Source organism: Nothoprocta perdicaria, unplaced genomic scaffold (assembly GCF_003342845.1).
Source record: "Nothoprocta perdicaria isolate Ctin4 unplaced genomic scaffold, notPer1 scaffold_140, whole genome shotgun sequence".
NCBI lineage: Eukaryota > Metazoa > Chordata > Aves > Tinamiformes > Tinamidae > Nothoprocta > Nothoprocta perdicaria.
The window spans coordinates 631,405-656,203 of NW_020454539.1; the positions used below are offsets into that span (position 1 = coordinate 631,405).

The 24,799-nt window shown below is 43.2% G+C and overlaps 1 protein-coding gene across 3 annotated transcripts in view; it reads right to left on the minus strand.

The window, feature by feature from the left end:
• The window catches only part of LOC112943128 (cohesin subunit SA-2-like), a 64,406-nt gene that overhangs the window by 11,710 nt on the left and 27,897 nt on the right, over positions 1-24,799 (minus strand). For all 3 annotated transcript variants that reach the window (XM_026034246.1, XM_026034245.1, XM_026034247.1), the window contains exons 13-28: positions 20,081-20,188; positions 18,013-18,121; positions 17,293-17,410; positions 16,418-16,521; positions 15,878-15,970; positions 15,689-15,778; positions 14,504-14,707; positions 12,943-13,019; positions 11,743-11,830; positions 10,696-10,773; positions 8,684-8,776; positions 7,809-7,974; positions 6,056-6,207; positions 5,140-5,241; positions 3,095-3,249; positions 2,873-3,001 (exon numbers count right to left, since the gene is read on the minus strand). In XM_026034246.1, coding sequence (XP_025890031.1) covers positions 2,873-3,001; positions 3,095-3,249; positions 5,140-5,241; positions 6,056-6,207; positions 7,809-7,974; positions 8,684-8,776; positions 10,696-10,773; positions 11,743-11,830; positions 12,943-13,019; positions 14,504-14,707; positions 15,689-15,778; positions 15,878-15,970; positions 16,418-16,521; positions 17,293-17,410; positions 18,013-18,121; positions 20,081-20,188 — 1,866 coding nt within the window. The remainder of the gene's footprint in view (positions 1-2,872; positions 3,002-3,094; positions 3,250-5,139; positions 5,242-6,055; positions 6,208-7,808; positions 7,975-8,683; positions 8,777-10,695; positions 10,774-11,742; positions 11,831-12,942; positions 13,020-14,503; positions 14,708-15,688; positions 15,779-15,877; positions 15,971-16,417; positions 16,522-17,292; positions 17,411-18,012; positions 18,122-20,080; positions 20,189-24,799) is intronic.

Sequence of the window (24,799 nt, forward strand, 5' to 3'; positions counted from 1 at the left end):
TTCGGGCCAGGAAGCACATGTTTTGTTAATGTTTTAARAACAAACACTTTTTTTGCACCGTCATAACAGCTTCACCCCATTTCTCTGAGGTGCACAGCAAAATTTCAAGTGCGTGCAAAAAGCATTAACAGCACTGCAGTTATGACAACAGAGGGGGATGCAAGACACATTGGTTCAAATCCCTGGTCTGCTGGATTCAAACCAGAAACGTGACCCTGGGCCTCCCTAAATCCTGGCACAATGATTTACTGGCCAAGCTATCACCTGTTCTGGAGCAAGGAGGACTCCTTCAGACATTCCTTTTGGAAAATAAGGGTTACTTGTGACAGAAGCCTCTCACCCACTGCACTCTCACACCACCACAAAATGGAAAGCCTTGGGATTCGGGATGGGAAGGTGGGCATTCCCTGTGTTTCAGCTGCAGCTCGTCACTCCAAAACCAAGCCCCRCGTTGTTAAGGCAGCCCCCACCCCAGCAAGTGCCAGCGGCGACAGCTTTAGCACCGGCCCGTGCGCTCTGTTTATCATCCTCCCCTCGATGAGGAGCGTGGCCGGGCCAATCTCCGCCGTTCCAGGTGCCTCRCAAGGCCCCGGAGCTGCTGCTGGAGGCGTCGGGGGAAGCACCAACGTGGGGACAACTCAAGCCCGGCCCCGGTGCTGCTGCAGGAGCTGGAAGCAGCTGCTGCTGCCCCTGCCCGCRGGGATCCGGCCCCGCCGGCCCTGCTCCCGACCGCCCGTGTCCCCWGCCCATTTGGGGACAGGCCAGGTGACCAGACGGGTGTTTTGCTGCTACCCTCTGAGCAATGCAGGAAGAGGGGGCTCGAACCCACGCTCGTGGGCGGTGTTGAAACACACTCCTTGCCAACAAACGCCCCTATTCTGTCTCTCCTCTGTTAGGGGTACGTTCACATATGTTAATATAGCGACCCGGACATCAATCCTGTGATTAATAACAAAAATGAAAATAACCAGATGTTTGTTTCCAAAAGTTCATGTTGACTTAAAACATTCCATCCAGTAATTTATGATGCAGCTAAACCTAAATATTTCTGCAAGGAAATATAATCTCCAGCCCCTGCAAGGCATTTTAAGCTTCCCAGAATAGAAACTCTGGAAACACGGTCTGAATGCAGTTGTGGACAAATCTGCAATTTACCCCCCTTGTGAATTTTATTGTTTCSCATTTGTTCTCAGCAGCAGTGGGTTGGTATAAGGCAGTAGAAACAAGAGCCAAGGAGCATTCCCAGCTAGGTTTTGCATTTGTCACAAAAGCTTTCAATGAACAAACCTACCTGAATGGAYAAAATACTGCTTTCCTGAAATATACCTGTACGTCAGGAAGTTACAAACAGCTACAGGAGAAAAACTGTAAGGATATGGCCTTAATCCTGCCTACCTCAATAATAAAGTATTTCCTTCTTGTTTAATTAAAAATACTCCCCAGAGGTAAATGAAATTATGACATTTTCCAAAGATGGATTACCAGAAGTCTGCGTCTTGCACAAATGTCACCACATTGATGATGGCAGCAGCTTAAAATCCAGACCATACGGGTCAGGTTGCACAGAAAGTCTACCAAACCAGTGCTAGTGGCGTATGGCAAAGGCTCTGTCTGAGAAAAATGTAAGAATGAAAAGGAAAACTATTGCTACCTATAGATACCGTTTATCCTACCAGGTTTCTAGTCAATCTATGTTAAATATTTCTTCTTATATTAACATTTTTGTTTGAATTCATTTTTTAAAATATAGTCCAAGTAGGTAGGAATTAGTAATGTATTCTATTTGCCATAAAAAATAACAGAAAGGAAATTGCACATTCTACTGTTCTTGACCTTTGCTATTTAAAACCTGGTTGATGAGCGCCATGGAAGCTAAATTCCAATTCAAGGAAAAACGGCACGAGCAGCAAACAGGTTACATGGGGCTAAGTATGCTGTTTTGGTTCTTTTTACTTCCATCCTACCCAAAGTGGAACCTTTCCTCTCAGATACTAATTTGCTCAGAAATTCACAAATGAGACTCAATGTTTCATATTAAATTCACAAGCCTTCAAATACACTCCCAGGAAAAGGGAAATACCTACTACATATTTTGAAATAATTTTCACAGTGTCTATAAATAGGAGACTGAATTGCAGAGATCCAAAACAAGCAGCACCCAGCAGGGCAGTAAAGACAATGGGCAAGCAGAAAGAAGGGAATTCTTTCCTTCCTAAAAAAGAGCCAAGGTTGATGATGAGACATAATCATCCATCTCTCTGGTAAGGACACATAATGCCCAGTGAGGCCAGAATAAAGATACTATTCTTACATTATTAAATTTAAATATTTAAACCACTGTAAAACACAGCAGCTTTGAAGTAGACCAGGCCCCATTTCCCTGTAAACAGCAAATTCTTCATTTTAAGCATCCCTGTTAGGAATAGAGACACGGACATCTTGCTGTTGCAAGCCCATTACATGGCACTTGCCACCCAGCCCSGAGCTTGTGGAACTTGATCATTACAGAACAACGATCCCTGCGTCTCCTCTTGCCCTGCAATTCCGCCCGCCTTTCTCTTCACAAGAGCATTCCCGCTTCTCCATTGGCCGCTCAAATTGCAAACCCCTTCCACCACTGAAGGGGGAAAAATTCCTACAGGAGCCTGTCYGAGAAAGGGCTAGAATGGATACTGCCCATGTAACCTGGACTAACTGCTACTGCAAAACTAMATGGAGTGGAGATCAAACAAGTGACCCTCCAGCCAAGAGCTGACTGAYTTCAAAAGTTCTCCGAGCAATTTTTCCAACACTGCAGGTGAAGTATCCTATCCCCCTGGATACACAGACCACCAACTGCCCATGCAGGGCAGTGCACAAGAACTTAACTTACACCAGTCTTTTGTCAGGCTTTAGCAGCTTGTTGGAAAATTCACTGATGATTAACAGAAAGCTGAGCTTAGGAGGYGGGCATTTTCCATCCATTCCGGTAGCTCCTTGGAAGGCAAATTCAATTCCTTCCCTATTGGGAGGGTAAAAACAGAGAACAAAGTAACTTTATAAACAAGCAATAAAATCAACAACCAAGGACCAAGTGACGTTACGTGGCACTTACTTGTGTATCATGGCTACAGATTCTCTAGATTTCACCTGGTCCCAGCCAAACGTTAGTGAAAAACGACGGGCGAGCTCCTTCACGTTTGTGAAGGAGGCGGAGGACGAGTCCRCTCCGCCGCGGCTGTCCTGGCTTGCCAGGTGCCTTTGAAACAACTGGAAAAACAAAACAAAGCAAAGGGCCCCAAATGGCAAATATGTAAACCKAAGGGCAAGCAAAGTATACATAGGAAACTACATAGCTAGGACAGAACTACATAGGAAAGCTACCTAGGAATTTCCATCTGCATGTGAGGAACTTCTTCCCTGTGAGGGTGCCAGAGCCCTGGCACAGGCTGCCCAGGGAGGCTGTGGAGTCTCCTTCTCTGGAGGTCTCCAAACCCGCCTGGATGCCGCCCTGTGCCCCGTGCTCTGGGTGTCCCTGCTGGAGCAGGGGGCTGGACTGGATGATCTCCAGAGGTCCCTTCCAACCTTAACAATTCTGTGACTCTGTGATAGTATCAGCAGSATGTAGAGATGCCCACCAGGCAACAGAACATCCGCACAAACAGAAGYCTTGCAAAAGAGGCTTCTCATGTAGTCCAGAAGGAAACAGCACTGGAGGAAGCACAAGGAAACTAGCACAAAGGACACTGCTGTGCTTGACAGACAGAAACTTAAAATGAAAGAAAAAAGAATGTGGATCCGTGAGCTCTCTGGAAGATCCACGTCTAGCTATGGCTGAGGAAGAGGGTGCTTTTCACCATCCCCTCAGCCCCTGCCCTCATTGCTGAGGACAGCGGTAGGGAAAAATTCTCATTTAGATATTGGCACTGTGAGAAGAGTCTCTGCGTAAGCTAATGTGCTTTGCTCCACCTTCATTTTAGAGGAGCCTGAAGTCAGATGCAAGATGATGGCAGCTTTTAGCAGTCACCAGCCTCYGACTCGGTCCAATGGGCTTAGGGACAGGGCTTAGCAGGCACGGTGGGGATGGGTTTATGGTTGGACTTGATGATCTTGAAGGTCTTTTCTAGCCATTATGATTCTGTGAAACACAGAGAACCAGTCCTTGAAGATGATGACCCCTTGGACCTTCCTGTTGGGACAAGCCTGAGGACCCAAATTTGCCAGGGAGGTTTCCAGAAAATCAGAATACAGACAGACAGCAGCAAGTCTGGCAGCAGCGTGCTCCAATTTCTCGAGTCAAAGGAGAGGCTCAAGCCCAACTGCTATCAGGTTTTTTCCCCTTAACCAAAGCAAGGAAGTAGCTTCTTTCCTGCAACCTGCAAGCTTTCAAGGTCAAGCATAGGCCAAAGAGGGCCTGTGTCTATGAGACATGTAAACACCAAGTCCTGACTATGTCAGCACAATAAACGGAGCCAAATGCCGCTTACCATCAGCTGAGCTCAGATTTCAGGGGCTGGCTCGCAGACCTAAGCCCCTGGCGATGAGTGTGAAGGGAGCAAGGCTCAAGTGTCGGCGCGCGCAGGGAGGAGCCCTCGCACGGGCTCCAAGGCGGGAGCGGTGCCGCTCGGGAGCGGAGCTGCCAGGAGCAGCTGCTGGAAGAGCCGCCGGGCCTCCCGCTCAGCAGCTGCAAGCCCGAGCAGGCCGGGCTGCCCAGCAGAGCTGGGCCCCTCTCCCTGCCGCAGAAAGAGGCGCCGAGGGAACCGGGGCTCCCAAGTGTCTGGGCACAGATACCTCTGTGGGTTTGTAAATCCAGGGGGAGTTGAGGGCGGTCGGTAACACACCAAGAACACCGTGAGCCTCTGCTTAACACAGGGACACCAACCCTGTCCCACGGCCTACCATGTCTTTAACCACAGAGCCARACAACACTAAAATTATCTCTCTGATGATTAAAACAAATGCAAAAAAATACATTTTAAAACTGATTTAATGATTTGAAATGAGTTCTAATTATGAAAGGCTATACATACACATAACAAGTAAATCAGGGAATGTCTTCCATGAATGACTATGAATGATTATGGCAAGGTAAGTAAAGAACTCCAATGTCAATATAGCTGTCCTAAGAGCTCCTGGTCTCCCCTTTAATCTTAATCTTACCTGCTGCAGACAGAGAATCAGTGTCTTGGCACTCTGAATTTTATTATTGTGCCTCGTCCTGCTTAGTGTTTCTCTAATTATGTCTCCAAAATCATTGTAGGTCTATTAATAGTAAGAAAACAAATGCAAATTATCATTCCTCTTGTGTAGCACTGGGAATACACAGAACATTCAGGTACAAAATAAGTTCATAMAACACAATCTCTAGCACACCCAAGTCAGAAGATAAAAACTGGCCTTTCTATATTATTTTTATACATAAAAGTGTATGCTCCTTTATGAGCAATGAAAGGTTTAAACTTACTCTGATTAAGTTTTTATCATGACAAAGAATCAAGTGTTTTCAGTAGAGGAAGAGAAGGTTTATTATATATGGCCTTTCCCTTTGAGCCCCATGAAATGCAGAGCAAGACCCATACTCAGGTATTTCCAAAGTCCTGTTACCCGGCAGAAGGCACCTGCCCACTCTGTGCTGTACTCTGCCCTCCTGATCCACACTTTGGAGGGGCTGAAGCTCTTCTATCTAGGTCTAGGAGGTCTAGGCATGGGGACCACAGGAAATCCAAGCCACCTGAGTGGCTGTGTGACGGATATGTATGAAATGAGTTGATCATTTTGAAGTAAGAATGTCTGTATCTAATAAACTGTCCCACTGATAAGATGCACCTCTGCTGAGGTCTCTTCTGAGGAGGCAGGGAGCAGATGTTCGGGCAAAACCTCCTCTCAACTTGCAGCTACCTGTCTGCAGTGCAGTTAGGAGAGGTTTGGGCCCTTCCTGCTTGGTTTTATGGCCTTTTCATGATTGAAAAGATTCCRAGCCATAAGACTATTAACCTTACACCTTTCATGAACACCAGGGTCACTCTCAACGACCGAACTGCACTGATAAGCCAAACAAGGTTATCTAAAACCTTACCTTCATATAATGCTTATAGATCTCAGCAGCTGCAGCCATCTCCACCACATTATACACTATCAGCTTGCAATACGCTGCGAGAAGACTCCGCTTCTTGTTCAGGGCATTCAGTTTGCAGGTTTCATCCYTTCCCTCCTCCTCTTCTGTCAGGGCTGGGGAAACAAAAACACTGAAGCCTTGTTCTGTGAAAGCATCTAAATTTTAATGACCAACTTGCATTCTGTACTCAGGCTCAGCTGTTAGCCAGCTCTCTAGGCAACTGATGCTAGTTCACTTGTGCTCATGTCTGTGTATATCAGAAGACACAGGTTTATTTCCATTTCAAAGCTCCAGCTGATGACAGTGAAAGCCAGCTATTTACACAGTCTTCTATTCTGATCTTCACAGGCATTTCTCACTTCTCCTAGTCAGAATCTCCTTGTACAACACTGCTCACACCTGCCGAACTGCATCAGAGCGCAGAATAAAAAGCACAAATGTACCAAATGGAGGCGAGAGACAAATTGTCACCATTTTTTTTCTTTAGAATACCACAAATGCTAGAAGACTAGCATTTAACATCAGCAACCCTACAAAGGCTCCCCTACACAGTCAATCAGAGCTCAGGTGAAACTTTCCAAGTGGTTATCAACAAAGGTGAAAGAAAAAAAATAATTTGTGTCATTATGAATATATTATTTCTTTGTAAAAATGGTTGATTGCCAGGTGAGTAACTTATGAAAACCAACTATTCTTAGTTGTGTAGGTCTCCTTACACAGCTATGAAGGTACTTGAGAGGTTCTTGCAGTAGGAGAGCTGAGATGCACTCTTTCCTGCTGTGAATGCAATCTGCTGACCCAAAAGGGTCGCTCTTTGACCTATAATTTTGACTTGCCTCTTTCTGCTTCTACCAGCATGGGCCTGGAAAGAAGAGGCACGATCAACTACAGCAGCTTCAGCTATGCAACACATACCTGAAACACAACCTGTTCCAAAGACTCCTGTCACTGGGATACTACAGTTTCCTTGGGCAATGTTTTTTTATGGCCTCTCTGCTTTTGCCCTTAAGGAGTCTCTCCTAGTGACCCCTTCCTGTGATGTAGGCTCACGGCTTCTTGCCATCCACACTGTGACCTGGAAAAGTATGAGGTCCAAAACCGGACGCAGAAGTCCACCCAAGCAGCAGAAGCACAGAGGCACAAGGCAATATTCCATTTCCTTACAGGTAATACATGACAGTTTGCACACCCTAGGAATGTACTTGCTTTCTGCTTTGATTTTCAAAGCACATTTTAGCTTTAGTCTCAACAGCCCAATGAACTACAAATCTCTTTTCAAAACAAGAAACCAACCTCCACAATAACAGCTTCTACTCGGCAGCTGCATCTGACAATGACCACAGAGCAACAATTAGCATCTTGCTGCAAAATCCACTAATTCTTTATTCTGATGGCTTTGAAACTCTCCATTCATTGGCAAAGTCACCCTGGAGCACTGCAAGGCTTTTCAGGAAGGTGGTTAACACAATCTGAAATCTCTAGCACCAAAGTCAGTCTGTCAGATGCTTTCACATTCTCATGCACCTCTGTGTTACTTCTTGGCAATATTCCTGTGGTTGAGCCAGAGTGGATATAAATCAGTGAATGGCAAGTTAGTCATTCTGTTTATTAAGGGACCAAAAAGCAGACTAGCCCTTTTCCCAGGTATATTCAATGCAGAGGACAAAGGCCAGCAAAAATGGTACATTGCTTCTTCAGTGCTGAAGGTGCCTACCTTTGCTTTCCTGTTCCTCCTCCTTGAAAACATGTTCCTGGATAAACAAAAGTAGCTTTTCYTGAAGTGAAGTGCTGGGAAGGTAATCTAGAAGTCCTGCTGCTTCATTATTACTTGAATCTTGGTGACTCAAAATCAGCAGCCAGTCACAGAGTATCATGAAGGCCTGTATCAAGCAAGCAAAGCCAAAGAAGGATTTAGAAACCATGTTGCTCTTCATACCAGCTCCACTTCTCACATCCATTACAAGCCACAAATCACGACCTGGCTTCTACTCTACTTCCTCCTCTCAGGCTGAAAGTTTCTACTTGCCCTGACTGCAAGGCTAAAATGCCACTGTTAAATCCTTCCAGAGCTCMTACCTTAGGCTATAGCATATACAGGATAACATCTGCATGGGCAGGAAGCTGAGCTCTATTATGCTACAATATCTTTTAACATATGCGAATCACTGCACAATTTCTCCCGATTTTTCATTTTTGAAATAATATTCATAGCAAGGCCATAATGCCTTTGTCAGGCATTGGCAAAGACATGACAGCAACAAATGCACTGATGGCAGCCTAATTACCAGCGATTACCAACTGYCAACTTCAGTCGTTCAGATTCAGGCTTTGATTCTCCAACTGGAACCAACTGGCACAAGGCAGACATAGRCCCCCTCCCTGATTAGAACACTTATTTTTGCAGCACTTTTATGGACATAAGTTTACTTTTCTTTTGAAATAAATGGTTGAGGGTTTTTTTAAGAGGTATTCCTCTGTTAAAAGACAAAAACATTGCAAAAATCAGTAGAAGGAAATGCTGATAGGAAAAGAAAAGCATCTAAAAAGGAGTGATTATAAATGTCAATCAAGTGACACACAAACACTGACCTTTTCTCTTATATCTTTTTCCTTATGGTGGAGAAAGMACATGCAAATCTGACAGAAACGTCTCAGCTCTCTTCTTAATGTCAAAAGAGTCTCCTAGAAATATAGGACAAGTGTCAGGCCTAAGATGTTAGGGACTATTCTTCAATGGAGAATTACAGAGCAAACTTAACAGTTAGCAGCTTTCTTCCACAGTTACTATTCATTTTGGAGACCACAGGTGCTTTCAGAAACCATCCTGGGATAGAACAGCCAACCCATAAAAATACACAGTTTTTCTTGCACTCCAGTGCAGAAAGGTGACAAATCCTGGAAGGGCAGGTGCTCAGGCTAGTGGTGTTCAGCAAGTCACAAACTCCTTGTTTCTCCATCTCTAGGACAGGCAGCTCTAATGATATTTATTATGTGATCCTCTAAACATCCCCAGAATTGCAAAATTCACTTCAGCTTGTTCTTTAAAGACAATGCTACTAATGTCCAACTTAGCCATGGGCATAGCAAATAAAAACTCTGGTCCATCCTACCAAATTTGCAGCACTCAACACGTAATTTGCCCTCTCGGACTTGCCCTCCCCTCTCTCTCTGGGCAGAGGTAACCCAGGCTCACAGCACTGCCAACTTTGGCAGGTGCGGGCACCTCTATCAGGGCAAACCCAGTGAGAGAGAGAGACTTCTCCTGTGCCACACCAAAGACCTCCTGATCCTTTGCCTGGCCCAGCTGTCGGGGCAGTCAAGAGGAGCGCAGWGCCCTTCTGGATGGGCTGCATCCCTGCTATGCAACCGCATCTCTGTAAGAAAGAGGATCCATCCCAGGACAGGCTGGGAGGAAGAGGAAGGGGAGGCAAACATTGCCTTAACAGCATTAGGGAAGAGGGAGGAAGAAACACCCCGGAGCTGCTGTCCAGGAAATGCTCTTTTCTGCTCTGTGACCTGCTTTCTGTCAGCACCCAGACTGGGTGCTCTGCAGTGGGAGCAGCCCCAGAGCTGCCCAGCCAAGTCTGCTCCCCTGCGCAAGGCCACGTTGAGAATTGTGCCGCCCCGTTATCAGTCAAGCCAATGGTGCCTGCACTGAAAGGCAGGGCACATCACAGCAGGGAGAGATGTGGACACCCACTCAGGAATGCAGCGAGCCAGSAATAGATAGGGAATCAGCCACCAAAAGGGTGGTGTCCCAGCTGGCGCTTCTTGCACAAAACAAATGTGCCAGTCAGTGCCCTGCTCCACACACACGCAGCGCCGGAGCAAGGAGACACGGTGACAGAAGCAGCAACACTCACTGTCGCCAGAAATCACCACACAGAGAAACTGCACAGGTACATGCTTGCTTTGGAATCAAAGCGTTAGAGAGGTTTTCTCTCTAGCATTTAAAATTGGAATRTCTTTGGAAATAGCTGGTAGGGCTTGGGGGCCTCATCAAACCAATTCTCCGAGTGAGCACTCGACTGAGGACGCTATTACCAAACACTTGGAATAACTTTCTGCATATCTGACCCAATACATAAATAAAACAAGAAAATAAGAATAAAATAAAGCCATRGGACTTCCTGGAGTTTTCACAGAATACTTAAAACGAGAAAATAACAAACTGTTTGGCACTAGAACAAGCTCCTTATCTCCATCAAGTACCAGGAATTTGTAGCACATGTTTTGCAGTAAAAATAGACGTGAACCACTGTCCAGTTATTCTCTTGCAGACTGAAGAAGCACAAACAAAAAAAAAAAAAAAGAGAGAAGGTGGAGAAGGGCAAGTGGAAGAAGGGGAAAAGACAGAAGAGACAGAAGAGACAGAAAGGTGGGAGAGTGAAAGAGGGCAGAGAGAGGGAGAAAAAGGGTAGAATGGGAAAGGGGAAGAAGAGGGGGCAAGAGACAAAATGTCACAATTAAATTTGCTTTCTTCAAGAAAACACATGAATCATCATCTTGAGAAAGCTTGTCTTTTCTGACTGAGATTAGAAAAGCWATCTGCACTTCTAGAAGCACACCCCTGGGTTTCAAAATAATACAGAGTAGCCGACCTTGGGAGAATTTTCTGCAACTGCAGCCACTTGCCACAGGAGAGAAAAGTATGTGCACTGGAGAGCTGGCAGGATCATCTGAAAAGAAAGACACATGTCTTTTATTTACATGAAAGTCCTTACAGACTGAACATTCAAGCCTGGCATTCTGCTCACTCCTTGCACTACTATTTCTGCCTCTTAAGGTATTTACACCCCCAAAATAAACTTAATAGGTTCACAGACAACTAAAGGATGCCTCCTGAAAAAGTTATTTATTGACTGAGGTCCTGTTTCTGCGGAACAGAAACACACATCTTGGCAAGTCCATTCAAATGGCATGGGGAGTTCACAGAACTTTTGGGKTGCTTCTTAGGATCCCACTCCAGTGTCTGAATAAGGCAGACCCCTCCTGAAGGCAATTCATAGCAGAAGCCAAACCTTGGTGCTCCAATGCTCTGTCTAAAGGAATAGACCTCTGCCCACGGGCTACAGTCTTGTCTCTCTTCCAGCTGAATTTCACCCCTTTCTGCCTAACTCCATATTCTGTAGTGCAATCAGTGCCCGATTAGCATCAGTGACTGCTGGGGCACATCAGCTTGTAATGCCAGGGAAATTGTGCCAATTTCATCTTAGCACAAAAAATATTCAAATTGGAGCAACCAGACAACCAAAGGACTGCAGTTTAGGCAACAGGTAACTACAAACCACCTTCACCAAAAGCCAACTGGCAAGCAACCAGTTCAAATACTCAGTTCTGCTTACCTGCAAAACAGGGTTCTCACTGTCCAATGGCTTCTTATCTACTCACAGCCAGATTGTACAATCAAGGTGAAAGAGTGCGCATGAGAAAGGATCAGCCTAGATTTTAGATGATTCAAGTCTCCAAATCTACTTGGAATCTACTCATTCCAATTAAGTTACAGCAAAGGCAGCCTCAGTTTCCCAAGCTGAGAAACGGGAAGAACCCCTTCYTGCACCACAGGACACTGGCATATGCAGAATATTTAGTATGTATTTGCCTGCTTTCGACAAGGAAACTCTCTTCCTGTGTTATCAACAACTCACCTGACCAGACAAACCCCCACGTTCCATTTCAAACAGCAGCAATCTTGAAGTCTTGTCATAAAGGTTCCACTTGGTGAGATCATGGGCACTGCATGTAAAAAAGAAATGACAACACACCAAATAAGTTAAACTTACGCCATTTTTGTTTACATCTAATGTATAGCAATAACTTGAAACAAAATCTAAGTCAAACCACCTCGCAAAAAATAGTCTAGTTTTCTGGGTAGCGAACCCCTCACTACGATCCTAATGTTAAAACAAGTGACTGTCTACTACGTAGAGACCTCCCATGAGCAAACAAAATGCACTGACCTTCCAAGGACACATTAAAGCTGGTCAGTACCTTTCCCCCTTAGCAACGAAACTGTCTGAGAGGCACCCTGTGAATTCTGCCACTATAAAAATAATTTTAAAAAAAAAGTAAATTCAATTTTTGCATGGCCTTGTGTTGGCYATAAGCTTTAGTTCATAGCTTCTCAATCTACATTCTCACTATACACCCAGAGTGTCCATGAAGACTGAAAAGAAAACCAATTTCTGTACCTTTCTCTATACGTTATATCTACACTCTAAAAGTGCCCCCAAAAGGTCTAAAGAATACTATATTTTCTCTTGAAAAGAGYGTGTTTTTAATACTCTTCAGTGCTTGTAGGCTGCTCAGTGTTAAGACTTCTCTCTGGAAAAATAGAGCAACCTTAGCACTCAGGAGACACAAGCGACATCGAGCCCRTGGCCCAATTATCCCAAATATCTACACTCTCACCTGCTTAGGAAACAATCTCAGAAAAAGCAATCCCAGAAAATTCCAGAAAAAGCAAGACTGTGCAGTAGCATCCAGCTAAGACAGAGACAGTAACAACCCAGCTGAGGGGACCTCTGTGTCTGCTCCGACACTCCGTCTCTCTTAGTCCCATTTGAGCTAATGCTCCAACCTCACTAACAAATCCAAGCAGAATTCCACATCCAAGAGAAGAGTTCTGTTCCGGAAATCCTAAACCTTGCAACCTCTCTCATAGGGGCTGTTTTCACCTTCTTGTGAAAATCTTGCTAGATGCACCAAGCGTTTACTCACCAAAGGTAATTCATTCTCCAAGAATATTTAGCTAAAACTCAAGTACAGAAATCAAATTATGGAAAATAAATTAGGGAAAGTAATTATGGGAAGTAAATAAGCACTGTGTAAATAAAGAAATATCTCACTTATGAAAAGCAGCTATTCTTCTCAAAGCAGAGTGGATCCGGGACATTTCTCCTGCATCTGCACAAAAACCTTCTTCCTAAATTGTGCAAGTTTGAGAGAAAGAAGGGAATTAGCCCGTGTGGAGTAAGGTAACTGCTATGTCTTCCCAACACACAGACTTGAACTGCTCCCCTCCAGCCTTTCCCGGGGCTTACATCTCCACTCTTGCTCCTCATACCTTCCACTACAGCAAAAGGCAAATGACTTATTTTGACTGCACAGAAATTGTGTATAAAGAAGTGCCTGTTCCTGGCCAAATCCACACCCATCTTCCAACACTGTGGCCCTGCTAATACCAGTTAACCCCTGGGGATTGGGCTAGTGCAGAAGTCCCAAAACTCCGACCCTGAGGCCATTCATGGTCCTCCCCCAGTTGCTAGGGCTCTGTGGAAAGCTCACTCTTCACATGGTGCTGGCTCTTCCCGCTTCCAGCTGCCAGATCACATTCAAAGATAGCTAAAAATACATTAAATACTTTCCCATAGATGCAATTGCTGCAGTTTCCACACGGATACTACGTGATTACAGGAGATGGTCTGTACAACCAGGAATTAGAAGGGAGGGGTTCCAGGACAAAATCTCTTTATTTAGATATGGATTAYGCTACGAAGGAGTTGAAGAATCCCTGGTCTAGCACTTATCTTGTTTCTCATAAATACACATTCTCCCACATTGACAGAGATGTGAGTATGAGACCAACGAAATAAACTCAAYAGGAGGTTAGGGGATTTTTTGGCGTGTCACATTTTACAATATCCCAGTGTCCAATAAAAACCTGCCAGTGTGAACTCTCCTACCATGGCATGGCACCTGTTCGTGACGGCGCAGTTGAGCAGATCAGCTGCAGGCTTCTGCTGCTCAGTTCAGCCAGCAAGCTATTCATATCCCACCAGCTGTTTCTGCTTTTTAGAACTAATGAAAAACTTTGAGGGAGACTCTGCAGTTCTCCTTCAAGGCAAAAGTCATCATTTCAAAGACCCCAGAGCGATTTAATCTGTCGTACAGACTGTAGGTTTTGCTTTTTATTTCCCTCAAAGTGTCTCCACAGCCAAAACAAGACTACARAGGTCATCTTGTGTGCTATTAAATATGTAAAAATACAGAACTGTACCTTTTTAGAAACAGCTGCATCATCTACAGATCTCCATAGCACTTCTTCATTGATGTTATCTCTGGCACAGTAATACTTCAATTTATAGTAYTGTACTATTACTGTACATTTAATATAGCACAATTGTATACTTCACAGCCCAGGTTCAGAGTATCAAGAAAATATGAAGAGTTCTGCATCTGCAGTGGACTACCCCTATTTTCCACCCCACTCCTGCCAAAAACACCAACTTCACTAAAATGTCAATGCACTTCATTAAACGATCAATCATTTTAAAAGAGGACTTGCCTTTGAAAGCTCTGCTCCCACCAAACAGATAGAAAGGGTGATTCCATATCCCCTTTAAACTTCTCTCTCCTTTTTTTTGCTGGGGAAATGTCTTGTTCATCTCCACAAGGAGTCACACTCACCTTTTGCCAGAAGTCGTTCAGTAGCTGGTTAAGCTGCCCCACCAACTCATCTATCAGTTGAGTTCGGGCACAATCCACCTGGCTGTAGATGGCATTTTCTTCCCTGCAGAGGATGTAATAAGTCCTGGAGGAGGCCTCAAGGACAGACATATCGGAGTGTTTGGTCACAATGTCTTTTACCTCTCTTAGTAGAGCATCCAAATGCTGCAAGTAATAAAAGRGGTATGACAGTTCAATTATGGTCAAGTCCACTTATGTTTCAGATACATTTCACCTGGCCATATATAACTGCAGGTCATAAAATCAACAGCAAATAAATGCCAGTCTGAGGAAAGGCGGAACTATGGGATGCAGCTTTCTTCTGCATTTATAGCCCTTTTGAATTACTTTGAATCTCCCTAAAAACTGTTTCAAGCTCTGCTTTAGCAATACACCTTTGGCACTACATAAAAATACTCTCAGTGTTAGCAAAGGAGAAGTGTCTTTTCCTCTCARCAGTGGAAGATGTCTTCCTCAGCAGCTGAGGCTGAAGCCGGTTTCAGTTCATCCCAGCAACTGAGGTCTTCATTCTTAATGAAAGAACATAATTTGCCATTTRTTTCTTCCTGTTAACTATCTGTCCCGAAAGTAAAACCTAGATGTGTTTGCACAACATCATCTCCCTGTAAACACCCTTGATTGAGAGCACATTAAGCTATTCCAAGGATTTCATCCATCCATTTCTGACCACCCCTCTCCCATCAGCAGATATATTATCCCCATTCTTATCTTTCAGTTACTCCTGTCCCGCAGCAGCTGGGAGACAGTCTTCAAGAAGAATGAAAACCCATTTTGTAGGAACTCCTGGAGATGCCAACTTGGACACATGGCATAACCCACCCTCTCCCACCCAACCACGAAGAACCCGGTCTGTTCCCAAGGGCAGCCCTATCATATGAAACCATAAATCATAATCCACCAGGGCAGCAGGCCAGTCACAGCAGAGCAGAACTGACAAGCACTAAAGCTGTTCTTGGCAGTCCCCAAGGCAAAAAAAGCCTGAATGAGATCACTTTCCTTAAGGTATGAGAGTATTTCTCTGTATCTCCACAGTGCGCTATTTGTTCCAGGTTACACTAAACCCTGTACATGTCACATAAATTTGGTACATTCCACATGCGCCCGACCACCCCAAATCCTATTCACCTTCTCTAGATGTCCTGTTCTGTAAACATCTAAATCGTAATACTGAGGAATCTGCAGGAGATTTGTCACTTTTTCTGCATCTGCTGAATACTGCAAAGGAAAAAAAAAAAAAAAAAAACAGGATATGAGCACATCGCAGGAATTTTAATGAAATATTTAACAAACATTCACAGAGCAGCTGCTAGTTACCTTTGCCAAGAGCTGAGGAAGCACCACAATAAAGTGTTCAGTAATTTTGGTACAATCTTCCAATTGTATTTTCTTCTCTTTCACTGACAGAATCTGCAGACAAAGCATTTTGTTTCAATCACAAAATCTTTTAGATCTGAGTGAAAATTTACATTTAACCCAAGCTCAACTCAGATGCCTCTATCTAAAATAATTCAAGACAAAGTAAAGACACCTTTCCACAGAGTCACCCAGATGGTTTTAGTCTTGGCTACACGTAATTAAGTTAGATGTAAATCACTGAATAACTGTGTATCATGGAAAAATTGCTCACCCTTTTATCAATAACATGCTTCCACTAGCTTTCATTTAGTGATCATACCCTTCAACATCCACCTCTAATAAGGCCTAGAGGTCAAAAAGAGTGTGTCACTTCATAAAAAGTAAGCTCTTCTAGCTCTTTTATTCCTGAAGACTTACCAACCCCTAGGAACATGCTGTTTGGTAAAACACAAGGAGAATATGATTACAGCACAATAAATCAGAGTAAGATGCACTAACTTTTTTGGCTGCACCTCTGCCCACTGGTGGATGACCTTCTGCTGCTTCTCTGACAGTTGCGAGGATGATTTCAATGAGAGCACTTTCATGGGCATCACTCAGTGCTGCAAGTAAAGCAGTCTCCTTTCAGCATCACACAAAGGAAAAATGAAGACCCAGCAACAGATAATGAAAAGCCTACCRCTTATGTGAGCGACTGAGAAAGGACAGTACATGAAGAAAGACACAATGTTGCTGAAGAAATACCTAGAGAGTATTAGGCTTATCTTGAAGAAAAAAAAGTTCATATTAACTGAACACAAAAGCAATTACTCCTCTCATGGCCAACCTTTTTAGGGCACTTAGGCTTCCAAAGACGTAGGCAGCTTCCACCAGCCTATCCTTATTGACAGCTATCTCACCTAGGACACACCTGCCTTTCTGATTCACAGAAAGCTTTAACCCTCTCGGTCCATTAGCTTTGACTTCAATCATGCAACCCCCTCCACAACTACTATTTAAATTCACTTTAAAATATTTTTACATGAAACTAATCGTCTCAAGTGTTAGTTGACAACAACTTCAACACAGTATTTTTTTTTCTTTTCAGGCACACTTCAATCAGTCAGTACTCTCAGATTCTTAAGTTTTAGACAAACAAGTTAAGTCAGAGGTRCTTAAGTATTACATCTTAATTACATAAAGTTTCTATACTAAGATTATACAAATACATAAAACTAAAAACAAGTATGTTGCTACAAGTATCCCAGTGACCCTTGAGGACCACAATCAGAGTCCAAAGGGCAGTGCATGGTGGAATGATCCTAAACTGTTTGAAAGCAAATTTCAGAAAACAAGACACTCATACAGACAAGCTCAGCTCTTTGCTGACGCACCTTCTCCCTCTTCTCCAGCATTTTTTAACAGAAGAGTGGTCATGCATTCCCAGTCCTTCAGGAATTTGCCTGCCCGGTCCCACAAGCTGTCTACGAGGTACGTGACATGCTGGTGCAGCTACAGGATAGAAACAAAAGCTCAGAAGTTTCATATGTTCTTCCTGCCTTTTCCATTTACAAAGCTTTTCATACATACATACATACATTCACATGCAGTTCTCCAGCATCCTTGGTTTGAGGCTAATCAATGTTAAACAACATTTCTTTAATCTGATGCAAAAGGAGAAATAAAAAAAAAGAGAAAAGCTTTTCTTTCCTCTTTTTAGGCTTTCTTCTGTAACTTAAGTAATCTCTTTAAAACTAGCTTCTGTATTGCTTCTATATTGCTGCCCACAATAACTACAAATCCAAACTTGGGGCTAGAAATGAGTTAGCATTTTAAAAGATGTTGATGAAGTTCTTTACAGGCAGATTAAAAACTGCAGTGATTGAGGCAGTTTGGCCAGACGCAGGTGCAGACCATACCAAAAGCTATGTTGATAAGATAGAGCCTTTAAGCTGATAAACCCCCCTAGAAAGGTCTGTTAGCACAGACAAAACTCCATGATCTCAGCCAGTCAGCGCAGAGCAAGGGAACAAGAAGTCCAAAAGGAAGCCAATACTCAACCAAACGTTGAACACTGGGTGTAAGAAACTTACTGCTGGGGATATTCTCCTCACCTCAGTCTCCAGGAAAAAACGTATTAATGTTTTCAACTGGTTAGTACTCTCCCCAAACTTCTCTCCTCTTTTGGCCAGAGCTTCTTCACCCCTCTCATGACTGAACAGCCTGCCAACAAAAAAGTCAATCCGGTTATGCCACATATTCCCTAAGTTCATTGGCCAGTGTAACGCTAGTTTTGTCAAGACATCAAGAACCATATGTCTTCTAAATATCTACTTCTTTATTTCAAATCATATTAGTCTTTTTTATCAGATGGAAGGAGAAGAGATTATATTGTTTTCCACTGTCAGAGATCCTTATGAATGCAGAGATTCTCTGTGACAGTTTCACAGGGATTCTGCCAACTTTCTGGACAGCAGATGCAGATTCCACAGTGCTGAACATATAATGGGGGAGGCATTTGCTCACACTTGAGCAGGTACTTGCTGTAGGCTGAATTTAAATGTTAACGAAAGAGTATAAACATCACTACTCGGCTAGTTGTCACCTTAAGGTACAGCTTGGCACTGAAGCTCATTAAAGAAAGCAGAATATCCTGTATTTACAAGATGCAATGTATTCAACTTCAGATACACTAGAAGAACTGTTGTTCTTCTTCTGCCTAATGTACAAAGCATATTACACTTCATTCCAATTTTCACTTCTCCCTTATCCAAAATGAGTGTGACGGTACTGCTCATGAAGAAGGTTAATCCCCAAAATACACAGGGGGAGGCCACGCCCAAAGATTAACATAAAGCCTAAAGCACTTGCATTTACAGCAGGGCCACACGACTTAATGTTGGCATAAGCTTAAACTTCCAAAAGTGCTGAACTAGCCCAGTTCAGCAAGTAACCCAAGTTAAAAATGCAGACATTGAGGAGATTTCACAGGCACATACACACAGAGCATTTATACTAAAACTTTTATCTGTGTGTCCAAGCAGGAGGGTGCCACTAACATCTCTACCACAGCAGAACCATCCCTTATATGATGGTAGAAGGAGGRAAGAGAAGAACGAGGCAAAAAAAGAACACGGGTGAAGTTTACAGGGTCACAGCTTCCATGCTGCTCTGGGAGGCTGGGTATAAAAAGTAAAGCTATCAAGGCCATCATTTCAGTGGCAAAAAGCAGCAGTGTTCCGAGGGGGTAAACAGACAGTTTATGATACAATAAGGAGACCCACAGAAATGATGAAGTAAGGCTAGCAGATGCCATAAAAGACTCATCAAACAAAAAATTATCCTCATTTGTCTTGCTGTGGGACTTGGCTCCACAAATCCCAGAATTTCAGCAATTCAGCTGGATAGGAACGGACAGCTTGGAGAACATTCTCTGTTTGTGAGAAAGACAAATCATTATTATTTCTGAATGTTTCCCTACAACAACCTTGCCAAAATATTTTTACTTTCATTCCCCTTTGCAAGGCAAAAATTATTTCTCTCAACTGTAGAGACAGAATATTTCTTCTCTACTTAGCATGCCAATTCCATTCACTTTATGCAACCTTTGTTATAAGAAGCCCATTTATAAGAGTTACTCCTGGGGAAGATAAACCCTATACTTCATTAACCTGACAGAAAATTGGGAGGCTTTTTAATCTGCTGCATCTCTCATTATTCAAAGCCTTTACAATGTATAAAGCAACTTCCAAAGGGAGAAGAGGAGGCCATTTTTGTGATTAATCACTWAAGCTATGGAAATCCAGCGGATGCCAGGTGATGAATTAGCTTGTAAGAAGCAAAGCAACAGGGAAAAAAAAAGAAAATGAAAAGGTGGTAAACTCTTAATCTGGTGTAGCACCTGTGCAGCAGCCAGTTGTTCCATATATTCCAGCCTTGCACTTTCCTCATGCCTAACATGTCAGGGCTGCACAGGAGACWTAACGATTATTCCCCAAACAGCATTTCTCTTCCAGGTCTAACAAAGAAAGCACATCTACTATCCTCATATCTTCACATGTCCAGCAGAAAAATAAATGCTTAATACTTATATAAATACTAAATGCTTAAATAAATCTACATTCACTCTGAAACAAGGACGTGCAAAAAAAGTAGGCAGGYGGAAGGGGCAGGCAGAGATACCTTTTATAAAGGAATTCCCCAGCTGCCACTGCCAGCGGGCGGTGTGTGGCATAAACAAACTGGTACAGGGTTTCACAGTCTTCAGCTGATAACACATCCTCACAGTTCCTAGGCAAAAATAACAGCAGAAGTTACAGTTCAGGTTTATCTGCAAAGAATATTATGAATACTATGCCCAGCTTTTGCTAGACCTGATCGTTCATAGCCTTGTAGCCTCTTTACACAGTGAAAGTTTGAGCTGTGTTCTATACRTTTTAGGTGTGTGGGACACATCTAAAAATGCTTTCAGATGGAATTGAAAGCACTTCTGGGATCACTTGGTAGAGAAAAATGGTCTGTACAAGCCATGAGGAATCAGGCCCACTGCATGGGTATCAATTAAAACGTAACTAAGATTGTATTTAAAAACAAGTAACATACAGAAAAAGGATGCCTCCACTTTGTACCTTAAAAATTTGTCATAGAATAATAATAATAAATAATAAACAACTTCATTTTTTCCATAAAAAATGTTTTAAAAATATTTAGCACTGTATTTGCAAATCTATACTTTATTATAGTTTTACACAGTTTTACACTTTATATAGGTTTACACTGTCACATTTAGAAAAGAAATCAAAAGGCATCAAATCACACAGCGTGCTTGGGACTTTGACCTTCTGCCCGAACATGGAGTCAGGTTTTCTCCCAGCCATCGGGCTGCACATCCTGAGGGCACCACTTGTCCCTCCCTGACCTTGGGCACTCCRTGGGAGGTACAAGGGGTCTAACATCAGCCACTCACTGCAGGGAAACTGAAAAGCAAGGGTGAAGGACCCACCAAAAAGGTACTGGGGGAGCGAAGCCCAACGCAAGGACTACAATTTGAACATGTCTGCTTTCCAATGCCAGAGCAATGGCAYTGGATTTAGGTACTTCAGAGAATTAAAGAGCTCTATCTGAAACCCTTCTGCCTTCTGCAGCAGGCAGGGCGGAAGGGGGGTTATTTATTACTGCTCTCGGTCCTCAAGCACTAACAGTTTAAAGCCACCTACAACTGCCGACCATCCCTGTCTCGAAAACTGAGGATTCATGCTCTGCACTTGCAGGGCACCCGATCCTGCCCCTGTCTGCCTGTCACTAACTCTATCCCATCCCTTAGCATCCCAACAAGKCACTAAGCCCCAAACAAGCCTCAAACCCTACTGCAAGCAAGTGAACTATAGGTAAGTGAGAGCATCATCATCAGAGTGTTGGCTGCAAGTAACTTTTAGGTGGCTGGGATTTAAAATCAGTAGGGGAAAAAGGGCAGAACTCTTCTTCCCTGAGATCAACAGCCTCTAGTTTATGGATGCTGAGGCTTCATGGATTTTATACCTTTTCAATGTATCTTATGTATCACTTGCATTTTTTCCTAGTTTTCCTCTATGTGTTCATAATGGTCACAAATTCAGGAAACAGACCTGAAATGGAAGCACTGGGGATGTGCCTTCCCAAGGGACGGCTCTGCATTGCCAGGTAGGGCTTATCCAAACCACACGCAAAATCGGGCTTACTCCGGCTTACTCAAAACCTGGCTCCAAGTAGGTCTTGGTGGCCTCCTTTAGCATACAATTCCCTGGAATATTGTAATGGGTCAAATGGAAAGTGCTTGGAGTACACACCATCTAGCCAGCATAAAGAAAAAATTCTACATATCTGTAATTCAGCTACCTATGAAACTAAGGAAAGAGTGTAAAATGTGTACATCGATGCTAAGCAGCAAGTAATTGAAAAAGGTAACATGAAAAACAGTGAAATCATGAATGAAATATCAATTATTTTGATCAATTAACTTTGAAAAGTTCTCAGTTGGGATGATCTATTCTTTAATTTTCATCTTACACAACACAAACAGCAACAACAAATAACACAGGAGTAAGAAAGGATAATAGAGTAAGTGCTCCTATTAAAAAAAAAGTTATGAAGAATTTATTGAAATAAATTAACAGTTTGACATTGCTGCTTTCATTCTTTGTAGTGCCAGGCTATTATTTAGTTACTTTAAAGCATTTAGCTTCCATGAATCTTTCTCATTTTCTCATTTTCTCTCTACACACATTTTCTCTCTACACACATTTTCTGAAAGCTGGAGGCAGCTTGGAAGCTGGGCAAGTCCTATGCAAACACAGTGGGGGCTAGACTGGCCCGACACATTAATCAGAGGAGCACGGAAAGGCTGTGGCTGGAAGACGCTTCTTGAGGTCTTCCCATGCAACCCTGCCCTGCTCCTCAAGTAGGGGCAGCCAGGGTGTGTTGCTCAGAGCCATGGCCAGTTGGGCTGCAAGCAGCTCCCCACATGGAGGAGGCCCCACAACTTCTCTGGCAAGCTGCTACAGTGTTTGACTGCCTTCACAGCAAAAAGAAAAGGCTTTCTCCTATGCTTAAATGGAATTTCTGTATGAACATGCTAGGCCGGCTAGCACATTTCCTAATATTTCCTCTATTAGTCTTCATATATATTTTTTTTCTTCTTAGTACATTCTAGGGAAAGAGTGATTATAACACCTGTGTGTCTCCATTAAAAAAAATAATAATCCCCGCCTGAATTTTTTGGATAGCTGGAAGTGCTCAGCTGCAGTCACAAATTAACCTTTCRTTAAAGGCTTTGCCTATCCAGCACAAATGAAATGGCAGTCTCCATGATTTTGGCTTTCTCTTCCAAGAGGCTCCAAATCTGTCCCAGTTGCATGTATCTACAACACTGCTATTCCCTCCATCCTCCAGACAAGAGCAGGCCAGAAGCMAAAGCTCTGGCTATGTCTGCAACTCTCAGCAGTAGCAAAGGAAGGGGAAACAACCCAGCTCTTCACAACGCACATTGACAGACACTGATGACACCTCCTGAGCCCCAGACCTTTTCTTCTTTCTTAAATGASAGGGAATACCTGTACCTACTTCCTCTCCTTTGCACATGCTGCTCAGGCACTACTGTCTGTGAAACACCAATTTCCACTCCAAAGCGTGGAGTTCAGGGGTTTACTTGCCTCTGGATACAGCAGCACTTAACCACACCTGCTTTCACAGGAGGTGGGTGCCCTTCTTTTCCACATACATCAGACAAGAACCGCACATTCAAAGAATACTTTAAATAAAGCAATGCTACTGCTGCAGATTTACAGCCCTCAGAATGCCAAGCAACAGATAAAGGTTAAGCCAGAAGTTCCTGCCAGTGTTTAGGGGTCTAAAAATAAGCAGGCATGCCCTCCACATACCAATGTCGTGACATACTATTTTCTCTGCGCTTCTGTGTGAACATGCCATGGAGAAGAAAATGGGATATTCTCAGGACAGCTCACAGACCCATTTTATTGTGTATTTTATTATGTGTGGCCTCTCATGTGTTTGCTCCATTTCACTTTATGCAAGTGGCATGACCATATACGGCAGCCGGACTCACCCTGCTTGCTGTTGTTTACAGTAGGGATAATAACAATATCACAAAAGGAAAATAAAAATATACCCGATGCACTTGGGAAAGAGTTGCCACGTAATTCCTTTTCCTTTCTAGTGGCTGTGCAGGGAAAGATCAGACACACAACATGGGGACATTGTTAATCTAAGGTATAATATCCCAATCAAAAGAATCTGTATTTCATTTTTTAAAAAATCCAAATTACAAAAATTTGCAGACATTACACAAACAATATTACTGCTCCCCTGCTCATTAACATCCAAAAAATATAAGCATTCTAATGCTTGAGACACCAAAAGAAGATTACCTGATTTCTATAATTATTTCATTTACCTCTTCTTACCCTGCTGCCACTGTAGGTATTTCAAGATGACATTTTGGTGGTCAGAAAGGGATGACACTGTGGTCGTCACTACAGCACAACAAGAGTCCTTCCCCACTCACTTTAAAATAGGATTAGCCTGTTGCAATACACTGTGTCCTACGGTTATGCTGTGCCAGAACACCAGAAGACGCACATTAGACAGATGCTGTGTTTAAGTAACTATATACTTATTTGGGTTAAGAAACATAATCCAGGGAAACAAATTATTCGTATTTTCTCTTGTTAACTCTCCAGATGGGAAAGATATTGAGATTCCTGAGCAGATACCAAGGTATCTGAATCAAATTACATGATGGCACAAAATTACTGAAGTGAACTTCCAAGGAAGCATAAAAAAAAATAAGAGAGAAGACAGAGAAAGCACAAGATTTCTCTCAGTTTTGGTCTTTCATTTTTGCTTTGYTTGGAAAACACTCAACTCTTCTAAATCATGAAGAACTACCACAACTCTACTTGGATAAGAGTGTGGACATAAAGAAACCTGGGAGGAGCTGTAGCTCCATGCCATTCCCTTTCAGGAGTACATGGTCTGCTACAACAGAGTGGCTCATGCAAGGAATCAGGCCTGTGCTATGTAACTTGCTCCACTGAAGGGAGCCCTTCACACTGCTACTCTTATCACCTCAAGGTAACATTTTCTTGTTTTTTGCTGAAGGCCACCCAACATGACCAAGGTAGACAGCTTCTTTATTTGTATGCAAAGTGTGTCTCTCCCTCTCTAGCTTATTTTTTTTAATCTCACAAAACCACTTTTTACAACAGCATTTAAGCTTTCAGTGCAACTTAACGTTTCTCCAGCCATTCAAAGGACCTTGTTAGGAACAAGGCTTTTGCCTTGCTCCTCCAAAGCCCATGCTCAGCCTCTCTCCATCATCTTTGAGAGGTCCTGGAGAGCAGGGGA